The 20653-nt window shown below is 39.8% G+C and overlaps 1 protein-coding gene across 33 annotated transcripts in view; it reads left to right on the top strand.

Moving 5' to 3' along the window:
• The window catches only part of PUM1 (pumilio RNA binding family member 1), a 141096-nt gene that overhangs the window by 78263 nt on the left and 42180 nt on the right, over window positions 1–20653 (top strand). For 14 of the 33 annotated variants that reach the window (XM_021095736.1, XM_021095734.1, XM_021095751.1 and 11 more), the window contains 4 exons: window positions 5983–6076; window positions 7387–7491; window positions 12546–12697; window positions 19137–19275. In XM_021095736.1, the coding sequence (XP_020951395.1) occupies window positions 5983–6076; window positions 7387–7491; window positions 12546–12697; window positions 19137–19275 (490 nt within the window). Of the gene's footprint in view, window positions 1–5982; window positions 6077–7374; window positions 7492–12545; window positions 12698–19136; window positions 19276–20653 lie in introns of all 33 variants that reach the window. The other 19 variants (XM_013999086.2, XM_021095755.1, XM_021095762.1 and 16 more) reach the window with 3 other exon arrangements.

Here is a 20653-nt window from a genome sequence, read left to right as displayed (position 1 = left end):
CTTCCCTGAAATTTTAGGATATGATTTTCTTCAAAAGGTATTAAAATTTACGTGATGGAAGGATATATTTTGTTTTTCTCACCTTATTTAGAAATCATCTATTTTGGAATCAAGAGGTTTTGTGTGTGTGTGTGTGTGTGTGAGACCACATCCATGGCATGTGTAAGTTCCAAGGGTTCAAACCTGTGCTGCAGCAGTATGACAGTGCTGGATCCTTAACCTGCCTCTCGGCCAGGGAACTCCTGGAATCAGATTCTTCATCTGCTTATGAAATGTGATTTTCTTTTCTTTTTTTAAAAAAATTGACAGCATCATTTTTATGTACCTGTTAAACCAAAAATCATTGTAATTATTAGTTGATCATTGTAGCTGTTCAGACAACCTGGCCAAAAATGGACTTTGATCTGAAAGCTTCAGACAGTAGCAAACTTTTACACATTTCATGTACTGAGGACTAGCGCCAGGGTATAATTTTTTCTAAAAAATTTATTATTCTCAGAGTTCCCGTCGTGGCTCAGTGGTTAACAAATCTGACTAGGAACCATGAGGTTGATGGTTCAATCCCTGGCCTCACTCAGTGGGTTAAGGATCTGGTGTTGCCGTGAGCTGTGGTATAGGCTGCAGATGTGGCTCAGATCTCGCGTTGCTGTGGCTGTGGCGTAAGCCGGAGGCTACAGCTCCTGGGAACCTCCGTGTGCCGCAGGAGCGGCCCTAGGAAAGGCAGAAAGACACCCCCCCCAAAAAAAAAATTGTTCTGCTATTGATGTAATGCTGTTAGTGTTTGAAGGGCTTTTCTTTGTGAATTCTGACAACAGCCCCATGAGGTAGGGCAGCTACTATATTTTTATAGACAAAAAAACTTACCCATCATGAAGCTGAGAGACGTACTGAAGATCATATACTGCAAGCTGTGTAATATCTTTGTTTTGGTTTCTAGCTTTGGACCTAGTGCTAGAAACAAAAAGCTCTTTGTTGTGTGGGCTTGTCTCACCTTCACATTCAGCTGCATTCTTAGTTTTTTCTGCATGGAGTATATTTTTAAAAGTACTCAACAAAAACAACAAAAATATTTTTCTCCCTTTTTGTGACTGGACATCAGTTGGTGCTTGAACTCAGTGGGGTTTTGACTTAAATACTGACTCAGAGAGTCTTGCCCTCTGCTTTCTATGTTCCCTTCTGGATTGCCTTGCTGGAGGAGGAGCTGTAAGAGGTGACCCACAGAAGGACTGTGGGTGGGGGGTCAGGGCGGGAGAGTGTGCTGTCCTCATTCATCAGAAAGAATATCACATGTAAAGGACTATTTTAAGTGCTTCCTGTATGTGTATTGATTTTAACCTTATGAGTTAGATCTTTATTGTCCCTGGTTAGTGAGGGGAGGAGAGTAGGGCACAGCATCTCACACACACAGTCAGTGGTGGAGCTGAGATATTGAATCCAGGCCTTCTGGCCCCAGATTCTGTGCTCTTATCCTCTCTCCATTATATAGATTGCCTTAAACTGTAAGAAGCTAGTTTTATTTTGAGGAGAGAAAGGGTAGTCTTTGACATTTACTAACTCCACATTTAGATATTACTCGTCTAGATTCTGAAAACTTGACACCAATATTTTTATGCCAACAATTAGTATTGATAACAGTGATAATAATAGCTAACTCTTATAAGGTGCTAGCTGTATGCCAGTCACTGTGTTGGGTGTTTTTGACTGCCCGGAACCATTTCTGGAATATAAACCCTGCAGAGTATCTCTTGTAAGGTCATGTAGTGACAGAGAAGGGAGCCAAGCCAGCTTGCTTGTGTGGTTGCCAAATTATGCCTTCAATAGTTCATATTAGGAACCTTGATATGCTTGAAATAATTAATGTATTTCCCCCTGTAGTTTTTTTAATAGCTTATGAATTCTACACAAGAAGATTGTAATAAATAGTGGCGCATTTATCATATACTGACCTAAAAATAAGCATTTTCCCCAAATTTCGCTTGAGTATTGTGTTTCTCAGTTAACTATTGGCTTGCACTGTGAAAATCATGAAAATGTTAACAGAGCTCAGTGCTTTGCCCAGCAGATGGCATTTATATGAGTTTTTCAGGATCCTTTGGAATCCATCACTTGCCAATTACCCAATTTTGTTTTGAATAACCTGTATTTCCAGTTAATGTTGAACCATTTACATAAAGAGAATGTGCCAGAATTGCTGTAATCTGTGCTATAATCAAATCTGCCTGCTGCTGATGCATAATTTACTTATGTTAATTGTTTACTGCAAGATGCACTCAAAATAATTCCTTCTCTATTTGCCATAATCACTGAGATGTTAACTCTCAAACACAGGATATATGGGAGCTCTTAGAGGGCCTGTATATTTTTGGGGGGAGGGTTATATGTTTTTAGTTAAAAGCAATAACCCCCACTCTCAAAGTGTGGTAACATGGTAGTGAGAACCACAAACTAGTATTAAGTGGATTGATTTTTATTCACACACACTTTGGGATTTATATGTATATTTAGAGGTACAGTACATACGTATGTTACATGTAATGTTAAAAACATCTGAAGTGAGGATAAGTCATGTAGAATGGTATTGGGATGCTGTTTTTGGTTAATAAATCAAGAGAACATCACGATTTATATTCTGAACATACTCAACTTTATTTCCCTAGCTCCATGTCCTAGCACCTAACTAATAATAGGTGCTCAGAGAATGTTTGTTGAATGAAATGAGTTATCTCATTTGCAGCAGGGCAAAGAAGAGTAGAGGGAAGAGACTACTATGAGCAGTGTCTGAGATATTAAATATTTCAAAAGGTTTTAGGCTAGAAAAATCCCAGAGACCCATTGAAGAAACAGTGGATATTTAGTGGAACTATGAGATATTTTTACAACCTTGGAAAACAATTTTAAACAACTTTCCACTCTTTTATTGTTTCCTGCCTCCCTGGTTGCTCCCTTTGGGTGGGCTGCCTCCTGTTGGTAGGAGTACTATGAGGTACTGTCCTTTAAATGAAACAGAAATGTGAAACCAGTTTGGGAAAAATCACAGGGTTGTAGTTACCAAACACTATCGGTTGGCTCCCCTCCTGGAACGAACAGTTGTTTTGATATAATTGTCAATAGATTCCTGTATTTCTTTTGAATACTTGATATTTAATCACTGCTTATAAAGTACTGCTGTCTTTTCAGCATCATAATGAGGCTTTTCTTTAACTTTTGAAAATAAAATGCTGTAAAGTAATTTTGAAACCTGTACTACATGGTGACTTTTTACATCCATACTGTGAAAACATAGACAAAAAACTACTCCAATTTTGCCCTTGGTCCTGGTGAACGTGAGATTTTATTTATTTATTTATTTATTTATTGAATGTGAGATTTAAAAAGTTAAAAGTCTCTGGGAGTTCCCATCGTGGTGCAGTGGAAACAAATGGGACCAGGAACCATGAGGTTGCGGGTTCGATCCCTGGCCTTGCTCAGTGGGTTAAGGATCTGGCGTTGCCATGAGCTGTGGTGTAGGTTGCAGACATGGTTCGGATCTGATGTTGCTGTGGCTGTGATGTAGGCCAGCAGCTGTAACTCCGATTAGACCCCTAGCCTGGGAACCTCTATGTGCTGCGGGTGTGGCCCTAAAAAAAAAAAAAAATTGTGAGGTCTCTCTTTCCCCCAATCCTGTAGTACAGCTCCTATAGTTAAGCTCCACTGCCCTTCAAAAGTAGATGCTCTAGGAGCTCTTTTGATGCTGGACCCCTGGGCTGGGAAGCTTGACTTGGTGCTCAGAGCTCTCACTTCTGTGGGTAAACCTCTGCAATATAATTATTCTCCAGTTTGTGGGTTATCTATGCAGAGGGTATGAGGTTTGCTTATATCTCGAGTGTGCCCCTCCTACCATCTTGTGGTCTGTTCTTTATATCTTTATTGGTAGAAGACCTTTTTGGGTCGGTTGCAGTCTTTATTTTTATTGATGGTTGTTCAACAGTTACTTGTGATTTTGGCGTGCTTGGGAGAAGAGGTGAGCTCAGGGTCTTTCTACTCTGCCATCTTGGCCTCTCCAACTACTTTACTCTGGTTTTATTTTTATTTTTTTTATGGCCACACCTGTGGCATATGGAAGTTCCTGGGCCAGGGATTGAATCTGAACCACAGCTGTAATCTACGCTGCAGCTTTGGCATCATCTGATCCTTTAACCCACTGCACTGGGTGGGAGATCATACCTGCACCTCTGCAGCGACCCAAGCTGCTGCATCGATTCCTAACCCACTGTGCTGCATCGATTCCTAACCCACTGGAACTCCTACTCTGGTTTTTAGAAAGATGTCTATAGTTCTCTCTCTGCAGCACATATACTTTAAAAAAAAAGGAACGAAGATGGAGGAGATTAGCATGGCCCCTGTGCAAGGATGACGAGCAAATACATGAAGAGTTCCATTAAAAAAAAAAAAAGGGAAATATATAGAAAGAGTGGTGAGGTTGGCTAGTGTGTTAGAATTTTCACCTTTTTAAAAAAATTTCAAATCAGTGCACTCATATATTCGAGGCGTAGAATTAGCCAAGTTGTAGAATAAAGTCCACTACCTTGGATAATATTAGAAGTTCAGTTGTGATATAATTAAGCTGAGTTGTTGGAATGGCATTATCTTGTAATGTCTGAAACAGTCAGGTCTCTTTATGAGGACATCTGTAATTCAAGATCCATGGTGTCTATTATATATCATCCAGTGATGTTAGTTGGGCTGTTGAGAAGTCCTGTAGAAAGAGCAGGTAGATTGAAGGTCCTTTCTAGGGAGATCCTGTCAGTAAATTCTTCCATTCTGATTTCAACAAATAAAGAAGTCTTCGGTATGACTCCTTGGGAGGAAGCATAACAGGGCAATCCAAAATCACGTGTCCCTTTCTTTGTACCAATACTATTCATACTAAAATGTATGGACACTTAATTCAGTGTTATATCTCTAGTTCCTTGCACAGTGCCTACCAGGGTTTTTTTTTTGTTGTTGTTGTTTCATAAATATTTATGGAATGAGTGAGTGGATGATTGACTTTATAACAAGAGGGAATCTTGGATATTCCTATTGTCAAGGCCTTTGAACTCCTTTTTTTCTTTTGGGACATAAGCAGCATGCTGAATCTGAGCTGATAGTTTTTTCTCTTTTCTTTTCTTTTTTTAATTTTATGGCTGTACTTGCAGCATAGGGAGGTTCCTGGGTGAGGGATTGAATCTGAGCTGCAGGAGTGCTGGATCCATTGGGCTGGGGATCAGACCTGGGCCTCCACCGTGACCCGTGCCACTCCAGTGGGATTCTTAACCCTCTGTGCCACAGCAGGAACTTTCCTAGGTGTCTTTATTTATTTATTTATTTTAAAGTAGCTGTATTTCTGTTATTTTATTTCTTACATATACAAGAATTGGTATTCTAGGAAACTCAGCACACCCCACACCCCCATTTGTGCAATTTACCCATTAGGATAAGCCACTGGTTGAGGAAGGTATCCAATATCATTCCCCTGGGAAGAGGCAGCCAGAGGATGATATAATAAATACTTTATTTTTCCTGTCCAAAACGTGAGTAGGTAAGAATTAATTCAGAGTGTTTGTGGGGGCTTCAAAAGAACTGAAGGGAGGTGACAGCACTAGGTCCAATGTGGTAAGTCATTTATAGTACATTTGTTTAGTTTTTAAGAGTGCTCTGGATCAGGCAGGACCCTCAGCCCTGTTGACAGCCTTAGGGCATTCGTATGTATGTTTGTGGTTCAGGGGACAGAGAGCCTGAGAAGTAGTCAGCACATGATAACTGGGTGCCCCAAATTGAGGTAAAGACAGGGAAAATGAAACCATGAAGCATCAGAGATACTAAAGGAATGAGTAGAGAATGAGAACATTTTTGTCTTAAGTATCACATTTAAACAAGGGCTTATAGAAATTTTTAATCAGAAAGGTTTTATATTTCATGAGACAGATTTCCTCACCTCATCATGTCCTTTTCTTCCCTCAGCTGTTCCAAAGACCTAACGCACTTGCTGTCCAGCAGTTGACAGCCGCTCAGCAACAGCAGTATGCGCTGGCAGCCGCGCATCAGCCCCACATCGGTAAGTCCTTAAGCCGATAGCGCCCTTATAGGTGTGGCCCCCATTTAAGGATAGCGGCAGCAATGAAACTCAGTAGTATAGGCTGATGATCAAAGTCCAGGCAGATTCCTCAAAGCAAATGACCTCTTACTCTTGTCCAGTTGTCTCTAGCCACATTCTTTTTCTAGACCTCAGCTCCTAAGATTTCTTAGTATCCAATTATTGCTCTGCTTCATCTGTTTCAGGATTTATTTACTATAGTAGTGCCTGGCATCAACTCTGTTTGGATGAACTCAGATAACAATAGTTTTGTCCTTGTTGGGGTTATATAGACTATGGATATGTCAACATCACATTTGTTAAGTAGCATGTATTGAAAATTTTTTACAAGTATTATCTTACTGGCTTTTAAAGTAGCTTTGCCCTTTTCCTATCACATTTGATGTTTTGATGTGCGTATTTTAGTCTTAATGTGTAGACCTCCCTCCTGCCCCACCTTCCTCAGATCTCTTTGAAACAAAGTGCTATAAGTATAGACAAGTACAAGTAGAAAAAAATTGTAAATGTGTCCAAATGATGTGATTGAATAGATAAAAATCACCAGTCCTGGATTGTGGAATACGGTGGAAGAAAAGACTTGCTTCCAACCTAGATATACAGGTGACCCTTGAACAACATGGGTTTGAGTTGGACAGGTCCACTTATACGCAGATTTTTTCGATAGATACGTTCTACGGTACCAGTCAATTCTTAGTTGAATCATTGATGCAGGACCATGGCTGTGGTGAGCCAACTATAAAGTCACACACGGATTTTGGGCTGCATGGGGATCGACACCCCTTAACTCCTGCATTGTCAAAGGGTCAACTGTATTAACTAGGCACAAAAGCCTTTGCCTGGGTCCAATTTAGTTTATACTTATAGATAGCACTCTTTATACATATGTGTACATTTTCTTTGCGGAAAACAGGAAAATTGTTTAAATGGAAATAAATCTTTCCCTCCATCCCATTTTACAAATTCTTTTAAATTCCTTTATTTTAGCCTGTTATAATTTTGATAGTCTTTTAGAAATTGTGCTGAATTTAAAGCCGCATAATGATTTTAATTGTAATTCTTCAGCAAAGGTTAAAAAAATAGATGACACCATAATCTTTAGTGTAGGGATTAATATATCTTTTTAAAAGTCCTTTTTACTCTCAACCTATCGTTTCTTCTCTTTTTTCTTTTTTTCCTCACCTATAGCCTGGAATGATTAGCCAAACTGTGTAGGTGTTTGGTAGGGCTGCAGTTTTAGTCAAGTTTGTTTTTACTGACAGGTATGTTTTCAGCAGGTTTAGCTCCCGCTGCGTTTGTCCCCAATCCATACATCATCAGTGCCGCGCCCCCAGGGACGGACCCCTACACAGCTGGATTGGCTGCAGCAGCGACACTAGGTGAGCCATTCTGCTGCACGAGGGATTTTCTCACCCACTAAAGTTGTTTTGATGGGCGCACATTCTTTATATTTTTTCACAAAACCACGTCTCCTGTGCAGATTTCTCTCCTGATTTCCAGGGCCATCTGCCTGCCATTTAGGTATCTCTGCTTGGCTATAACCTCTGGCTTGGTATTTAAAGGCCGGTTAATCAGCTACCTCATGTATAGACGTTTTTGATCCACTGGGCCACCAGTTGCTCATACATACCTCGGGAAACGTCTTCTCTTGCTCAGGTCTTTCTACTACCTCTAGTTTACTGTAGTCCAGGACCTTTTAATCTTTACCTAGACTTTCTCTGCTGTTCTCTGTACATACTCCGATTTCCTTCTTTCTCCCTGCTGCTCCACCCAAGTTGTTCAAGAGAACTGATTCAAACACAAATCTTACCCTTCACCCTTCTACTTAAATCCTTTGTTGATTTCTGTCTTACCCACCCTAATAAAGTGTACTGCAGTTGTTGTCAGATGCTGCTGGTCATTCCAACGTACTTGAGTGGTGGTGGTAATGGTACTCATGGGTTGTTCCTTGGAATCACTGTTCCTGAGGATTAGTGAGGATTAGAACACCAGTGTGTATAGGTTTCTCTCCATGACTTTGTGGATGTCTCTGTATATGCACCACTTTCTCCCTCTTCAAATTGGCTGCCACTGTATACACTAGTCATACCTTTTTTTTGGCTGTGTTTATGACATGCAGAAATCCCCAGACCAGGATCGAACCTGAGCCACAGCAGTGATAACACTGAGTCCTTAACCACTAGGCCACCAGGGAACTCCCAGCAGCCCTAAATTAATTTTAGTTTGCTACACATCCATACCGCACAGATTTAGGCCTCTGTGTCTTTGGACATTATGATCTTCTTAGCCTTCTAGAGTAAACTCTTTCCCCATTCTTTGCCTGGGAATCTCCTTAGCTGGTATTGTTCCCTCTGAAAAGCCTTCTTTTGCTAATCTTTTCCTGTTCTTTCTCTTGTCATCACTTTGTGTTTATTTGCCTGTGTGGATGTATTCATGAGTGGTCTCCCCCCCCCCCCCCCCACGCCCTGATTGAACTCTTTCAAAGGCTGTCATTTTTGTTCTTTGACTCTGTATGGCACAGTTGCTCTCAAAATAGTGGGGTCATAAATATATGGTAGATTGAATTCAGTGTTAGGACAAACTTAATTTCTTCCAGAATAAGTATTCTTTGGAGATAGATATAACTCTCCAAGTCATATTAATCATGACTAAATATTATTTGTGAGATCTCTGTCCTTATTGTGTAGCATGTGATTTGTAATTGTGAACTCAAATGCAGTATAGAATTTCATTTTTTTTTTCTTTTGAATTGTTCGCATTTTGGCATGGCTTGTGATCAGAACATATGTAATACAGTTTCTTTGCTCCTGTTGCCTTTAGGGAAAATAGAATCTTTGCCAACCACCATTACTATTTATTGAACCCTTATTAACTATTTGCCAGTAAATGCTTTCCTTTGATAGGAGTTGTTGGATGATGGCTTTTCATATTAGGAATTTGGGACTCCAAAGAGCTGTCTTGTTTGAGGGTCACACAGTTTATATGTTGTAGAGTTGGGGTTTGAGCCAGATCTAATTCAAAGCCTCATGCGTGTACTTTACTGTAGTTAGTATACAATGTCCATCCTATCTTTTTTTTTTTGTCTTTTCAGGGTTGCACCTGCGACATATACAGGTTCCCAGGCTAGGGGTCTAATTGGAGCTATAGCCGCTGGCCTGCACCACAGCCAGAGCAATTCGGGATCTGAGCCTCTTCTGCGACCTACACCACAGCTCATGGCAATGCCGGATCCTTAACCCACTGAGTGAGGCCAGGGATCGAACCTGCAGCCTCATTGTTCTTGTCGGATTCATTTCTGCTGTGCCATGACAGGAATTCCAGTGTCCATGTTATCTTGAATTATCTCCTCTGTACTTTTTTCCTCTACTAACCTACTATATATTATTTGAAACAAAGAACTCGTCTTAGGGATGGCACACTTGTTCTCACTGATATCATAGTTTCGTGATGAGAATCTTGATTTTTATACTCATTAGCTGAGCCAGACTGAAAATGAAGTGTTTTCATGTAGAACCAGAAATTTTAACTACCCAAACTGTAAAACTGCTTATTTTTTTTTGGAGTGTTAATTGGAGGAATTGAAGCAGGCATCCTGAGGAGTCAAACCCAATGAATGATGCACCCTGAGCTATTTTACTAAATGCAGTCATAAGCCACATGACCAAGGAAAGTAGTAGAAAGGCCAGTTGAGAAAATTTAAAGGACAGTGCACACGTTTATGGTAACAGAAGTCTGTGCACAGAAGAGATTTGCTCTTTTTTGGCTCTTGGGGGAGCCTTGGGACTATCATTGCAGGTTGCAGCCTAACCTTTCACAATAGATGTGGCAACTCCCTAACATCTATTAAACACCCGTTTTGCAAGCGAGGAAACTAAGACGCAGAGTCTTTGTTGAGTTGTGGGTTTTTTTTTTTCCTTTTTCTTTTTAGGGCCGCACCTGTGGCATGTGGATGTTCCCAGGCTAGGGGCTGAATTGGAGCTGCAGCTGCCGCCCTGCACAACAAGCCACAGCAATGCCAGATCCGAGTCTCGACTGCGACCTATACCACAGCTCACAGCAACGCCAGATCCTGAGCCCACTGAGCGAGGCCAGGGGTCGAACCTGCAACCTCATGGTTCCTGGTCAGATTTGTTTCCACTGCTCGGTGATGGGAACTCCTGAATAACTGTCCAAGACCACCCCACTTTATAAACACTAGTCAGACGAGGTTGGGGCCTTGCCGCTCTCTTCAACTTGAAGTGTTACCATTTTTAGACTTCTTTTTTGGGGGCAGAGGGGCAGGGAAGTTCCTGAGCTAGGGCTTGAACCCATGTCATAGAGAACTCCTGTATTAAACTAGTTAGATGCTTACAAGTTAAAAAAAAAATATATTTTTTAATGATTTTTATTTTTTCCATTAAAGTTAGTTTACAGTGTTCTGTCAATTTCTACTGTACAGCAAAGTGACCAAGTCATACATATATATTATTTTTCTCACATTATCCTCTGTCGTGTTCCATCACAAATGACTAGATATTTGCTCATTATTAAAAAAATAGCTCACATTGTAACATAGCTTTTCTAAGTAGCACTTTCTTTTTGTACCAATTTGCGCTGTTTCACAGTGGGCATCTTTATAAACAGCTTCTTGATCTTGGACTAAGCCCACAGGTACAGAAAATGCCAAATTAGAGATGTCAGAGTAGGAGTAGGAGTTCCCTTTGAGGCGCAATGGAAACAAATCTGACTAGTATCCATGAGGATGTGGGTTCGATCCCTGACCTCACTCAGTGGACAAAGGATCCAGCATTGCCATGAACTGTGGTGTAGGTTGCAGACGTGGCTTGGATGGCACATGGCTGTGGCATAGGCCAGCTGCTATAGCTCCGACTCAACCCCTAGACTGGGAACTTCCAGTCACCATGAGCGTGGCCCTAAAAAGCAAAAAAAAATGTCAGCGCAATATCGGATGGTGGTATAATTTGACTTATTTGTGTTTTAAAAACTTCCAAATGGGGAAACAAAAAACATGTGCCAATTTCTTTCTTTCTTTTTTTCTTTTTGGTCTTTTTGCCATTTTCTTGGGCCGCTCCTGCAGCATATGGAGGTTCACAGGCTAGGGGTCTGGAGCTGTAGCCACTGGCCTAGCCGCATCTGCAACCTACACCACAGCTCACGGCAACACCGGATCCCTAACCCGCTGAGCAAGTCCAGGGATCGAACCCACAACCTCATGGTTCCTAGTTGGATTCGTTAACCACTGAGCCATGACGGGAACTCCTGTGCCAATTTATTTCAACTTAATGAAATTTATATTTCTATAGGATTGACTACTATGTCAGAATGGATATGTTTGAAACAGCTCTATGGAACTTCACCGAAAAGCATAGTTATTATTTAAGTTGCAAATATTTGAGGCTCTGTGCTATAACTAAGGAGTGCTTATTGTAGATGTGAGGAGCTGGCTTTGAGTCTTCGTCTTGGTTGGCAAATAAACTTTGGTGTTTCCTGCCACTAGCTTCAGAGAATTATCTGGTTTAGATTTCTGCCACATTCTATGGTTTAGATTATGCATGTTGCTGTCTGCATAGCTCTATTACCTCTCTGTTGCCTCTTCTGTTCGTCAGCGACTACAGTTGTAGCTTGTCGCCAAAGAAGGCGAACAGATTATTTAAAGCAGAATGCTTCGTTTTGTTGAGGATACTCACGTCTATAAGATGTGTTAGTTTTTTTGTTTCTGTTTTGACCTAAATTTAAAATTTCATGTATGTCACTCTCTGAATGTTGTTGGGTTGATTGCTTTTTGTGACATTAAAAATAGAAATAGGAAAACCAGACCTCTTAGAATTGGAGCATTGGAGCTTCCAGTGGTGTATCTGGGCTTTGTTGCCAGACAGCTGATGGATTTTCACACTTCTGCAGTTCAGGAAGCACCAGTATCCCTATCCCTGCCTATTAGTCACCTCAGGTGCCATCCATCCCACAGAAAGCATGGTACAACTCAGTCTTTTGTTGTGTTCCATCACTTTAAGCATACAAACTCTCCATTTATTTCCTTTCTTACAACAAACTTTGTCTGTACCTATCCTATATCCTTTTTTTCTTAGTGGAAAATTATGCCTTTGCCTTCTTGACTAAGGCCAGTTCCTCCATCTGCCTTTATACCCACTGCTTCCAACTTCTGTCACTTATGCTACCTTTTAATACCTTCAGTGCTTTGTCCTTCACAAGCTTCTTCCTCTAGGCCTGGAGTATATTACTGACTTGAAAAGACTTTGTATGGGGATAATGTATCATTTTTTAAAAACAGAATTCAAGATTATCTAGAAAGAATCAATATATTCTTAAGTTAATATTTTACAGTAGTGTCTTCTGAGTCAGATGTTGTCTTTGGAAACTCTGAGATGATTCTTAAGAGTTCAAACTTTTCTTACCTTTCTCTTGCTGTCTCTAGGCCCAGCTGTGGTCCCTCACCAGTATTATGGAGTTACTCCTTGGGGAGTCTACCCTGCCAGTCTTTTCCAGCAGCAAGCTGCTGCTGCCGCCGCAGCAACAAATTCTGCTAATCAGCAGACCACCCCACAGGCTCAGCAGGGGCAGCAGCAGGTAAATGGAAATAAAATTTACCCCATCTAAGTGTGAATTTTAGATGTTATATGTAATTAAAAGGTAATGTTATTCCTGATAGGGAAACTGTGAATAGTAAATTAGCGAGTTCCCCTGTGTGGTACCTGGGTTCAGACTCAGACTTAACTGTGCTTTACTGAGTGCCTTTCATGTATCAGGACCTTGCTTAATGTAACTAGGTGAATAGATTATAGTATCACATGTAAGGCTGCTTAGAGGATTTTCCAGTTAAGTGTATATAGTCAGCAAGTGGCAAAGTGAGTATGCATACAGATAGTCTTCTTTCTTTGATACTATAATCACCTTAAGCACCATCCTCAGATCATGTCTGGCTCTCTCTTTAAGTAGCTTGCCACCAAAGGGTAGATACTAGTTCTTCACATTGCTTATATATAACATCAATTAAAAAAAAATTGAAGTGTAATTGATTTGTGTATAATATGTTAGTTTCAGGTGTACAGCAAAATGATTTATACACACATATACATATATATGTGTGTGTTTTCTTTTTCAGATTCCTCTCCATTATAGGTTATTATAAGATATTGAGTATAATTTCTTATGCTATCCAGTAGGTCCTTATTATCTGTTTTAAACCTGTTATTATATCTCTTTTATTTTAGAATAAGCTTTTTAAAATTTTTTTAAAATTTTCAATTTTTTACTGGGATATAGTTTATTTACAGTATTGTATTAGAGTAAGTTTTTTGAGTTGAGAAAGGATAGTTAATTGTAAAATTAAGTATCATTTTATATTAGTTTAGGCTACTTTCTCTTGCTTTCTGGAGTAATACCTACTTATTGCTGAAAATTCTAATGAATTAGATTACTCAAAGAAAATAAATCCCCTGAGTCCTCATATCAGGAAAAAAACTCCAATATAAATATTTAGTATCTGTCATTCTAGCTTTGTCATTTAATTAATTTCTTATAAATTAGATTATGCTGCTCATATGGCTTTACATTCTGTTATTACACTCTTCCATGTTATTTAATGTTTGTAAATCCATCAAAGAGTATCTTATTTTTTATTTTAAGCAGTCTGTTCGTTATTATTTATGTTACATTTATGTAACTATTCCTATAACTTAGTTATAATTTAGCAGTTATTTATAACTCAGCACTATTTTATTGTTATAAATAAGATTAATACCCTTTGCATAAATTCATGATTATTTCCATGGAATAAAGTCCTAGAAATCAAAATTTTTTTCCCCTTTTTTGGCTGCCATGTGTCATATTGAGTTCCTGGGCCAGGGATCAGATCTGAGCTGTAGTTGCAACCTATGTCACAGCTGCAGCAACTCTGGATCCTTAACCCACTGTGCCAGGCCGGGAGTCTAACCTGCGTCCCAGCACTCCCAAGTTCCTGCCAATCTATTACACCACAGTGGGAACTCCTAGAAAAGGAGTTGTTTGTTTGTTTGTTTGTTTTTTTAGCAAATAAAATGAGTATTTAGCCATCCGATGTACATTATCAAACCTGAGGAAAAACATGCTCATGTGTGTACATAGGATATCATTCAAACAAGAATCCTCTACTTTTTCAGTCTCACTAAGAGAGTCTATGTTTAATTTTTGAGATTCCACAAAATCATAGGAGGAACACAGGTTTTGAATTTTTGATCAGTATTTTACACTAAGATAATTTTTTGGAAGTTCATGTTACAGATACAATTTCAGTATCAAGTGTGTAAGGAGTTCATCAGATAATTTGTTGACAGAATAAGTAACACCTATTGATAAATTTCTTAGCTACTCTTTGTGGATAGTTGGTATTTATCAAATGATGATTTTTGTGTTTAAACGGCAGCCAAATCTTGGATTTGGAAGACTAAAGTAATTGCCATGTTTTAAAATTAGCTCTAATAGACTTAATAAGAAATTTTTTTTTTTTTTTTTCGGTCTTTTTGTGTTTTCAGGGCTGCACCTGTGGCATATGGAGGTTCCCAGGCAAGGGGTCTAATTGGAGCTGTCATAGCACGCCAGATCCAAGCCATGTCTTTGACCTACACTGCAGTTCACGGCAACGCTGGATCCTTAACCCACTGAGTAAGGCCAGGAATGGAACCCACAACCTCATTGTTCCTAGTCAGATTCGTTTCTGCTGCACCACAACGGGAACTCCAATAAGAAAAATATTAATAAATACTTATTAAAAGCTTTTTTTTGTCTTTTTTAGGGCCTCACTTGCAGCATATGGAGGTTCCCAGGCTAGGGGTCGAATTGGAGCTATAGCCTCCTGCCTACACCACAGTTCATGGCAACGCCAGATCCTTAACCCACTGAGCAAGGCCAGGGATCGAACTCGCAACCTCATGGTTCCTAGTCGGATTTGTTTCCACTGCGCCATGATAGAAACTCCTTAAAAGCTTTTTGTTTAAAGCTAAGTGCTCTACTTATAATTTCTTTCACTTAATTCTAATTCTGATAAGTAGATTTTATGGCTTGCTAGCATAAGATTGAAGAAATGGGATTTTGTGCCCATGGTCACACCTGTTCTTTTTTTTTTTTTTTTTTTTCTTTTTTGGTCCTTTTGCCATTTCTTGGACCGCTCCTGTGGCATATGGAGGTTCCCAGGCTAGGGGTTCAATCGGAGCTGTAGCCACCGGCCTCCGCCAGAGCCACAGCAACGTGGGATCCGAGCCAGGTCTGTGACCCACACCACAGCTCACGGCAACGCCGGATCGTTAACCCACTGAGCGAGGCCAGGGATCGAACCCACAACCTCATGGTTCTTAGTCTGATTTATTAACCACTGTGCCATGACGGGAACTCCACACCTATTAAGTTCTTAAGATTTGACCCAAATCTGTAAGTTCACAATTTGTGCTTTCTTCTGACCATATTGTGATATATGGAGTGATAGAAAACCTGAGATCTGGCTTTTGTTCTGCCACTAATTGCAGCTAGGGGAAGTTGCACAATATAGATTTCCTTAACTATAAGATGGGGGCAGGGGTGTGATAACCATGTGTGTTTCGAAGTTTTGTGTCATCCACAATAACAAGCCCTACTGTGAAAAAGTTACTACTATCATTACCTTTTAGTAAGAAGCTGTGTTTTAGTTTCAGTGTTATTTTTGCCAGTTTCTGGCTTTAGGTATTTTAGGAAAATATGATTTTCTTGGTGAACTTATTTATCACTGTCACTGAATGAGAGGCCCCTTCTAAACTTTGCTTTTGGCCTTTTTAGTCTTTACCTTTTTTCAGAAAGCATTTTTTATGTTCTAGGCATGCTAACTCTTCCAAATCTGATTGCTGGAACTTTCAGTAGAGTTAATTGCTTTCCACCCACTCCATTTTCCTTCTGATTTCTTATTTGTTCTTTTTAAAGTTTCCTTTGACACCTCATACAAATATTTATTATTTTCTATTTCAGAATGTTTGTTTCTTTTTTTTCTTTGACATTTCCAGGGCCGCATACTTGGCACATGGAGGTTCCCAGGCTAGGGCTCTAATCAGAGCTGTAGCCGCAGGCCTATGCCATAGCCACAGCAGTGCCAGATCCGAGCTGCTCCTGCGGTGTGCACCACAGCTCATGGCAACGCCGGATTCTTGACCCCCTGAGCAAGGCCAGGGATGGAACCCGCAACCTCATGGTTCCTAATCGGATTCGTTAACCATTGAACCATGATGGGAACTCCCAGAATGTTTCTTACAGAAAAAATCCTAGGTATTGGGTTGAACCCAAGCACAGGTGGTAAACTTGGAGACGAGTTGATGTTGGATGTTGTGTTCTGTGAGAAATGAGTTTAGAATGCCTTCTGAACTTTGTAGACTGGGGGAGACTGTGTAGTTGATGATTGTGCCAAGCATGATGAACTACAGAAGGCTGAATTGATTATTAATAAAATATCTCCTTTTTTATTAAGTATTGGTAGATTTTATTTATTTTTATTTTTATTTTTTTTTTCTTTTTTACGGATGCACCCACAGCATCTGGAAGTTCCCAGGCTAGGGGCCGAATTTGAGCTACAGCTTCCAGCCTATACCACAGCCACAGCAACATGGGATCCAAGCCATGTTTGCAACCTACACCATAGCTCACAGCAACGCTGGATCCTTAACCCGATGAATGAGGCCAGGGATCAAACCTGCGTCATTATGGATACTATTCAGGTTTGTTACCACTGAGCCACAACAGGAACTCCAGTATTGTAGAGTTTAGATGCTATGTTTAAATCAGTATGTTTGAAAAGAAATTTGAATTTAACACATTTTGCATCATGAAGATAGGTAGTAAACTAACTCCTAGGATAGTGTTTTACAAGTAGAAACTTAATCATTTTTGTGGATTTTATTAGATATAAAATGTGAAATTTTCGGCATTTGTGTCCATTAAATTGAAGCTTGATGTTTATGAAGTTAAAATATGAATATTGGCAGCTGACTTAAGAACTTTGATTTATTGTCAAGGGTACAACATAGATTTCTAGAGAGTTGACAAAAAGGAAACATTGCTGTCCTCATTATAAGATAGGACTCCCTAACTCGGACTATCCCTTTGTTCAGGCACCTTGTTCACTTCCTTGTCCTCTGACCTTTCACACAATTCCTAACCAAATATAAGCCAAATTCATTATGCTCTATGCAAAGAATGTTTTTACTGATTTTTTTTTTTTTTAAAGTTCTTAACCTATTAGTATTTGCCTTATCTCTGTACACGCTGTTTATTTTCCAAGAGTTAGCGCTCTGCTGGATTATTGGTTAGGCATCTTCAAAATCTTGGCCCAAACTCTGACCTGTGCACCCTTCCTCTCCTTCTCTTTAATATAGATTGAAGCACTCCTCCTCTTGTAAAGTCCATTAGATTCTTAAGATTCCAAACAGAAATAAGTTGCCTAATATTTTGATAGTAGTTAACTGTTGGTTATTGATTATCTCCTCAGTACTAGTTGTTGTGCCTTGCAGATATTAATTGTAGTGCTTCCTGCAAACCTGCAAGATCAGCTGTTACTCTACTTTTACAGATAAGAAAATGAGAAACTTTTAAATTAAGTAAATTAAGTGTCTGCACATCTCTTCTTACCAATATGGACAGTGTTGTTCACCTTAAATATTCATTTAATAGATTTGATTATTCGTGATGTCTCTTTTACAGTTTTACCAAATGGTACCAAAAAGAATTTATATATGGATTCTTGATCACATTAACAGAGCAATAATGAAAATGATCTAAGAATTTTGCCTTTGAGGGAGTTCCCATTGTGGTGCAGCAGAAATGAATCCCACTAGTGTCCATGAGGATGCGGGTTGGATCCCGGGCCTTGCTCAGTGGATTGGGGATCTGGTGTTGCCATGAGCCGTAGTGTAGGTTGCAGATGAGGCCCAGATCCTGCGTGGCTGTGGCGTAGGCAGGCAGCTGTAGCTCTGATTAGACTCCTCTCCGGAACTTCCATATGCTGTGGGTGTGACCCTAAAAAGCAAAAACAAACAAATAAACAAAAAACCACTTTGCCTTTGGAAATATCGCTAAATGAATAACTTTGATAATTTGAGCCTTGGTCTTTGGGTTTTGCATTTTTCTTGCTGTAGTACTTAGATCTTTTAGAATAGATTCTTCAGAGCATTCAGAATAAGAATGATTACCAGCATCTTAATACCTATGTTTCATGAATAAAAAGTAGATCCTTCAACATAGTGGCATCTCTGGTATTCTGCACTGAAATGTCAGTGTTCTTGGCTAATACCCATCTCCATTTATTGCTGCGTGTTTGTAGAATTTATGAGAGAGGAAATAGAAACAGTCGGGTCAGAAGCCTCCTAATTGAATCTATTGCTCTCATTTGGGGCCATTTGGGCTCTGATGAATGGGAATAGTGTTATAGAGTAGAGAAAACATTCTCATAGTCCATAAAGAAAATGCAGCCTCTTTTGTGAGTTTTTTTTCGTTTGTTTGTTTGTTTTTGTTTAAATACAGATATTGTAGCTTAATTATATTGGTAAATTACTCCTGCTTACCCTATCCAAACCTCTCCTCCACTCCAGCGTACTCTTTTCTCACCCACTTTTTGTCAGAGCACTGACGTTATTATGGAGTTACCATCTGTTTATCTCATTCGTTGGAATAAAAGCTCTAAGAGGGCAGGGGCTTTATCTTGTTCGTTGCCTTATCCCTAGTACTTGCCAGATGTTAAGTGTTAAGTATTTGATTACTGAGTGAATCATCACTTTTATATGCTTTTGGCTTCTTATAAAGGTAGTATGTTTAAACTAAGACTGGTAGAATAAAATTTCACTACATGAAATGTTGCTAATTGATTTTTTTTTTAATCCTAAAAGCCATGCCATATAAAACCATTATAGGAAAAATGATTTACAGCCATTAGTTTTTAAAGTTGCTCCAGCTTAAGCAAGTGATTGGTCTTAGATATTTCCATTGAGGAGAAAGTAGTTGATTTATTTCTGTCTCCCAGGTTCTTCGAGGAGGAGCCAGCCAACGCCCTTTGACCCCAAATCAGAACCAGCAGGGACAACAAACAGATCCGCTAGTGGCAGCAGCAGCAGTGAATTCTGCCCTTGCTTTTGGACAAGGTCTAGCTGCAGGCATGCCAGGTAAGGCTGCATTATTGTTCCTAATCCTTTGAGGAAGAAAAAGTCTGCTTATTAGGCCATTCAGGGGAGAATGGTCAGTACTTTTGGCTTGTTTAGGCCTGTCACGATTTGGGGACTGGCAAGGATGACATACACTTGCCCTCACTTAGGCCATAGTTCGTTGATGAGAGCACCTAGTGTTCTGAGCCAGTCTTAAATCTTACATGTTGTTAGAGATGGATCAACGTGCACAGGTAGCTTAGAGTATTCTGTTGTCCTTTGGTGATCATCTGTTTTCTCCGTGAGTGTCAAGAATGGAAAGAGCAGCCAGGCTTCATCACCCATCACTCCAAGGCTGATGTCTTTGAAGAGTATCATTAGGAAGACAATCCTAATATTCCTTGATAGGGTCACCCTTACATTTCTAGGGTTTTACCCAAACCAGCAGTAGAGGTACCTTGTAGCTGTCTATCCATGATAGATATATCCTGAATGTTTGTTATTCTTAGCTGTTATTCTTGCCTGGTCTTATTTTTTTCATGGATTGCATGTAGTTTTGAGGTTCTTCCTTTGAAACAAGTCTTTATGAAACCTCAGTATAAGTTTATGGATTCTGGAGTTCCTGTTGTGGCACAGTGGAAATGAATCCAACTAGGAACCATGAGGTTGTGGGTTCGATCTCTTGCCTCACTCAGTGGGTCAGGGATCTGGCATTGCTGTGAGCGGTGATGTAGGCCAGCAGCTGTAGCTCTGATTAGATCCCTAGCCCAGAAACCTCCCTATGCTGCAGGTGCGGCCCTAAAAAGCAGGATTGGCGGGGGGTGGGGTGGGGGTGGATTTTTACTAATCATGGTGCATAGCCAAATCAACTGATCTCTTTATGAATTCACATCATCCGTTTTCTTAGTTACTAAGCATTTCTCTTTTGTTAGGATCTCAACTGTATTTCTTGCATGGGTCAATAGGATTTGAAGATTGCATCTCAGAGTATTGAAAGAGCTTGTTAATTGAGTCCTATCTAGGTTTTTCCCTGCTAAGTTGCAGGATATTTGTGCTTAGATTATTATGTAGAATTAAAGTTCCATGATTGCTGGAATCATTTGTACCCACTGTTACTTGTATAGTAAAGAAAACTAAAAAAATTGTCAGCGTATGATTGCTGGTGATAACCTTGGTTAGCACTTTAAAAAGCACAGGTATTCCTTGTCCTGCTTGGAGGATAAGTGCCAGGTAGCATGGTACATCTTTCATACTCATCTTTAAATCTTCACAAGAACTTTGTGAGGCAAGTGTTATTATTAACCTCATTTTGCAGATGAGGAAATGGATACCCAGAGATTCAAGGCTATACAGCTATCTTAAGTGGTGAAGCCAGGATGTGAATCTAGGTCCTTCTGTC

Source organism: Sus scrofa, chromosome 6, assembly GCF_000003025.6.
Source record: "Sus scrofa isolate TJ Tabasco breed Duroc chromosome 6, Sscrofa11.1, whole genome shotgun sequence".
In the NCBI taxonomy this organism is placed as follows: Eukaryota; Metazoa; Chordata; class Mammalia; order Artiodactyla; family Suidae; genus Sus; species Sus scrofa.
The sequence above is the reverse complement of the archived record's forward strand: the minus strand, read 5'-3'. Positions and strand labels throughout refer to the sequence as shown.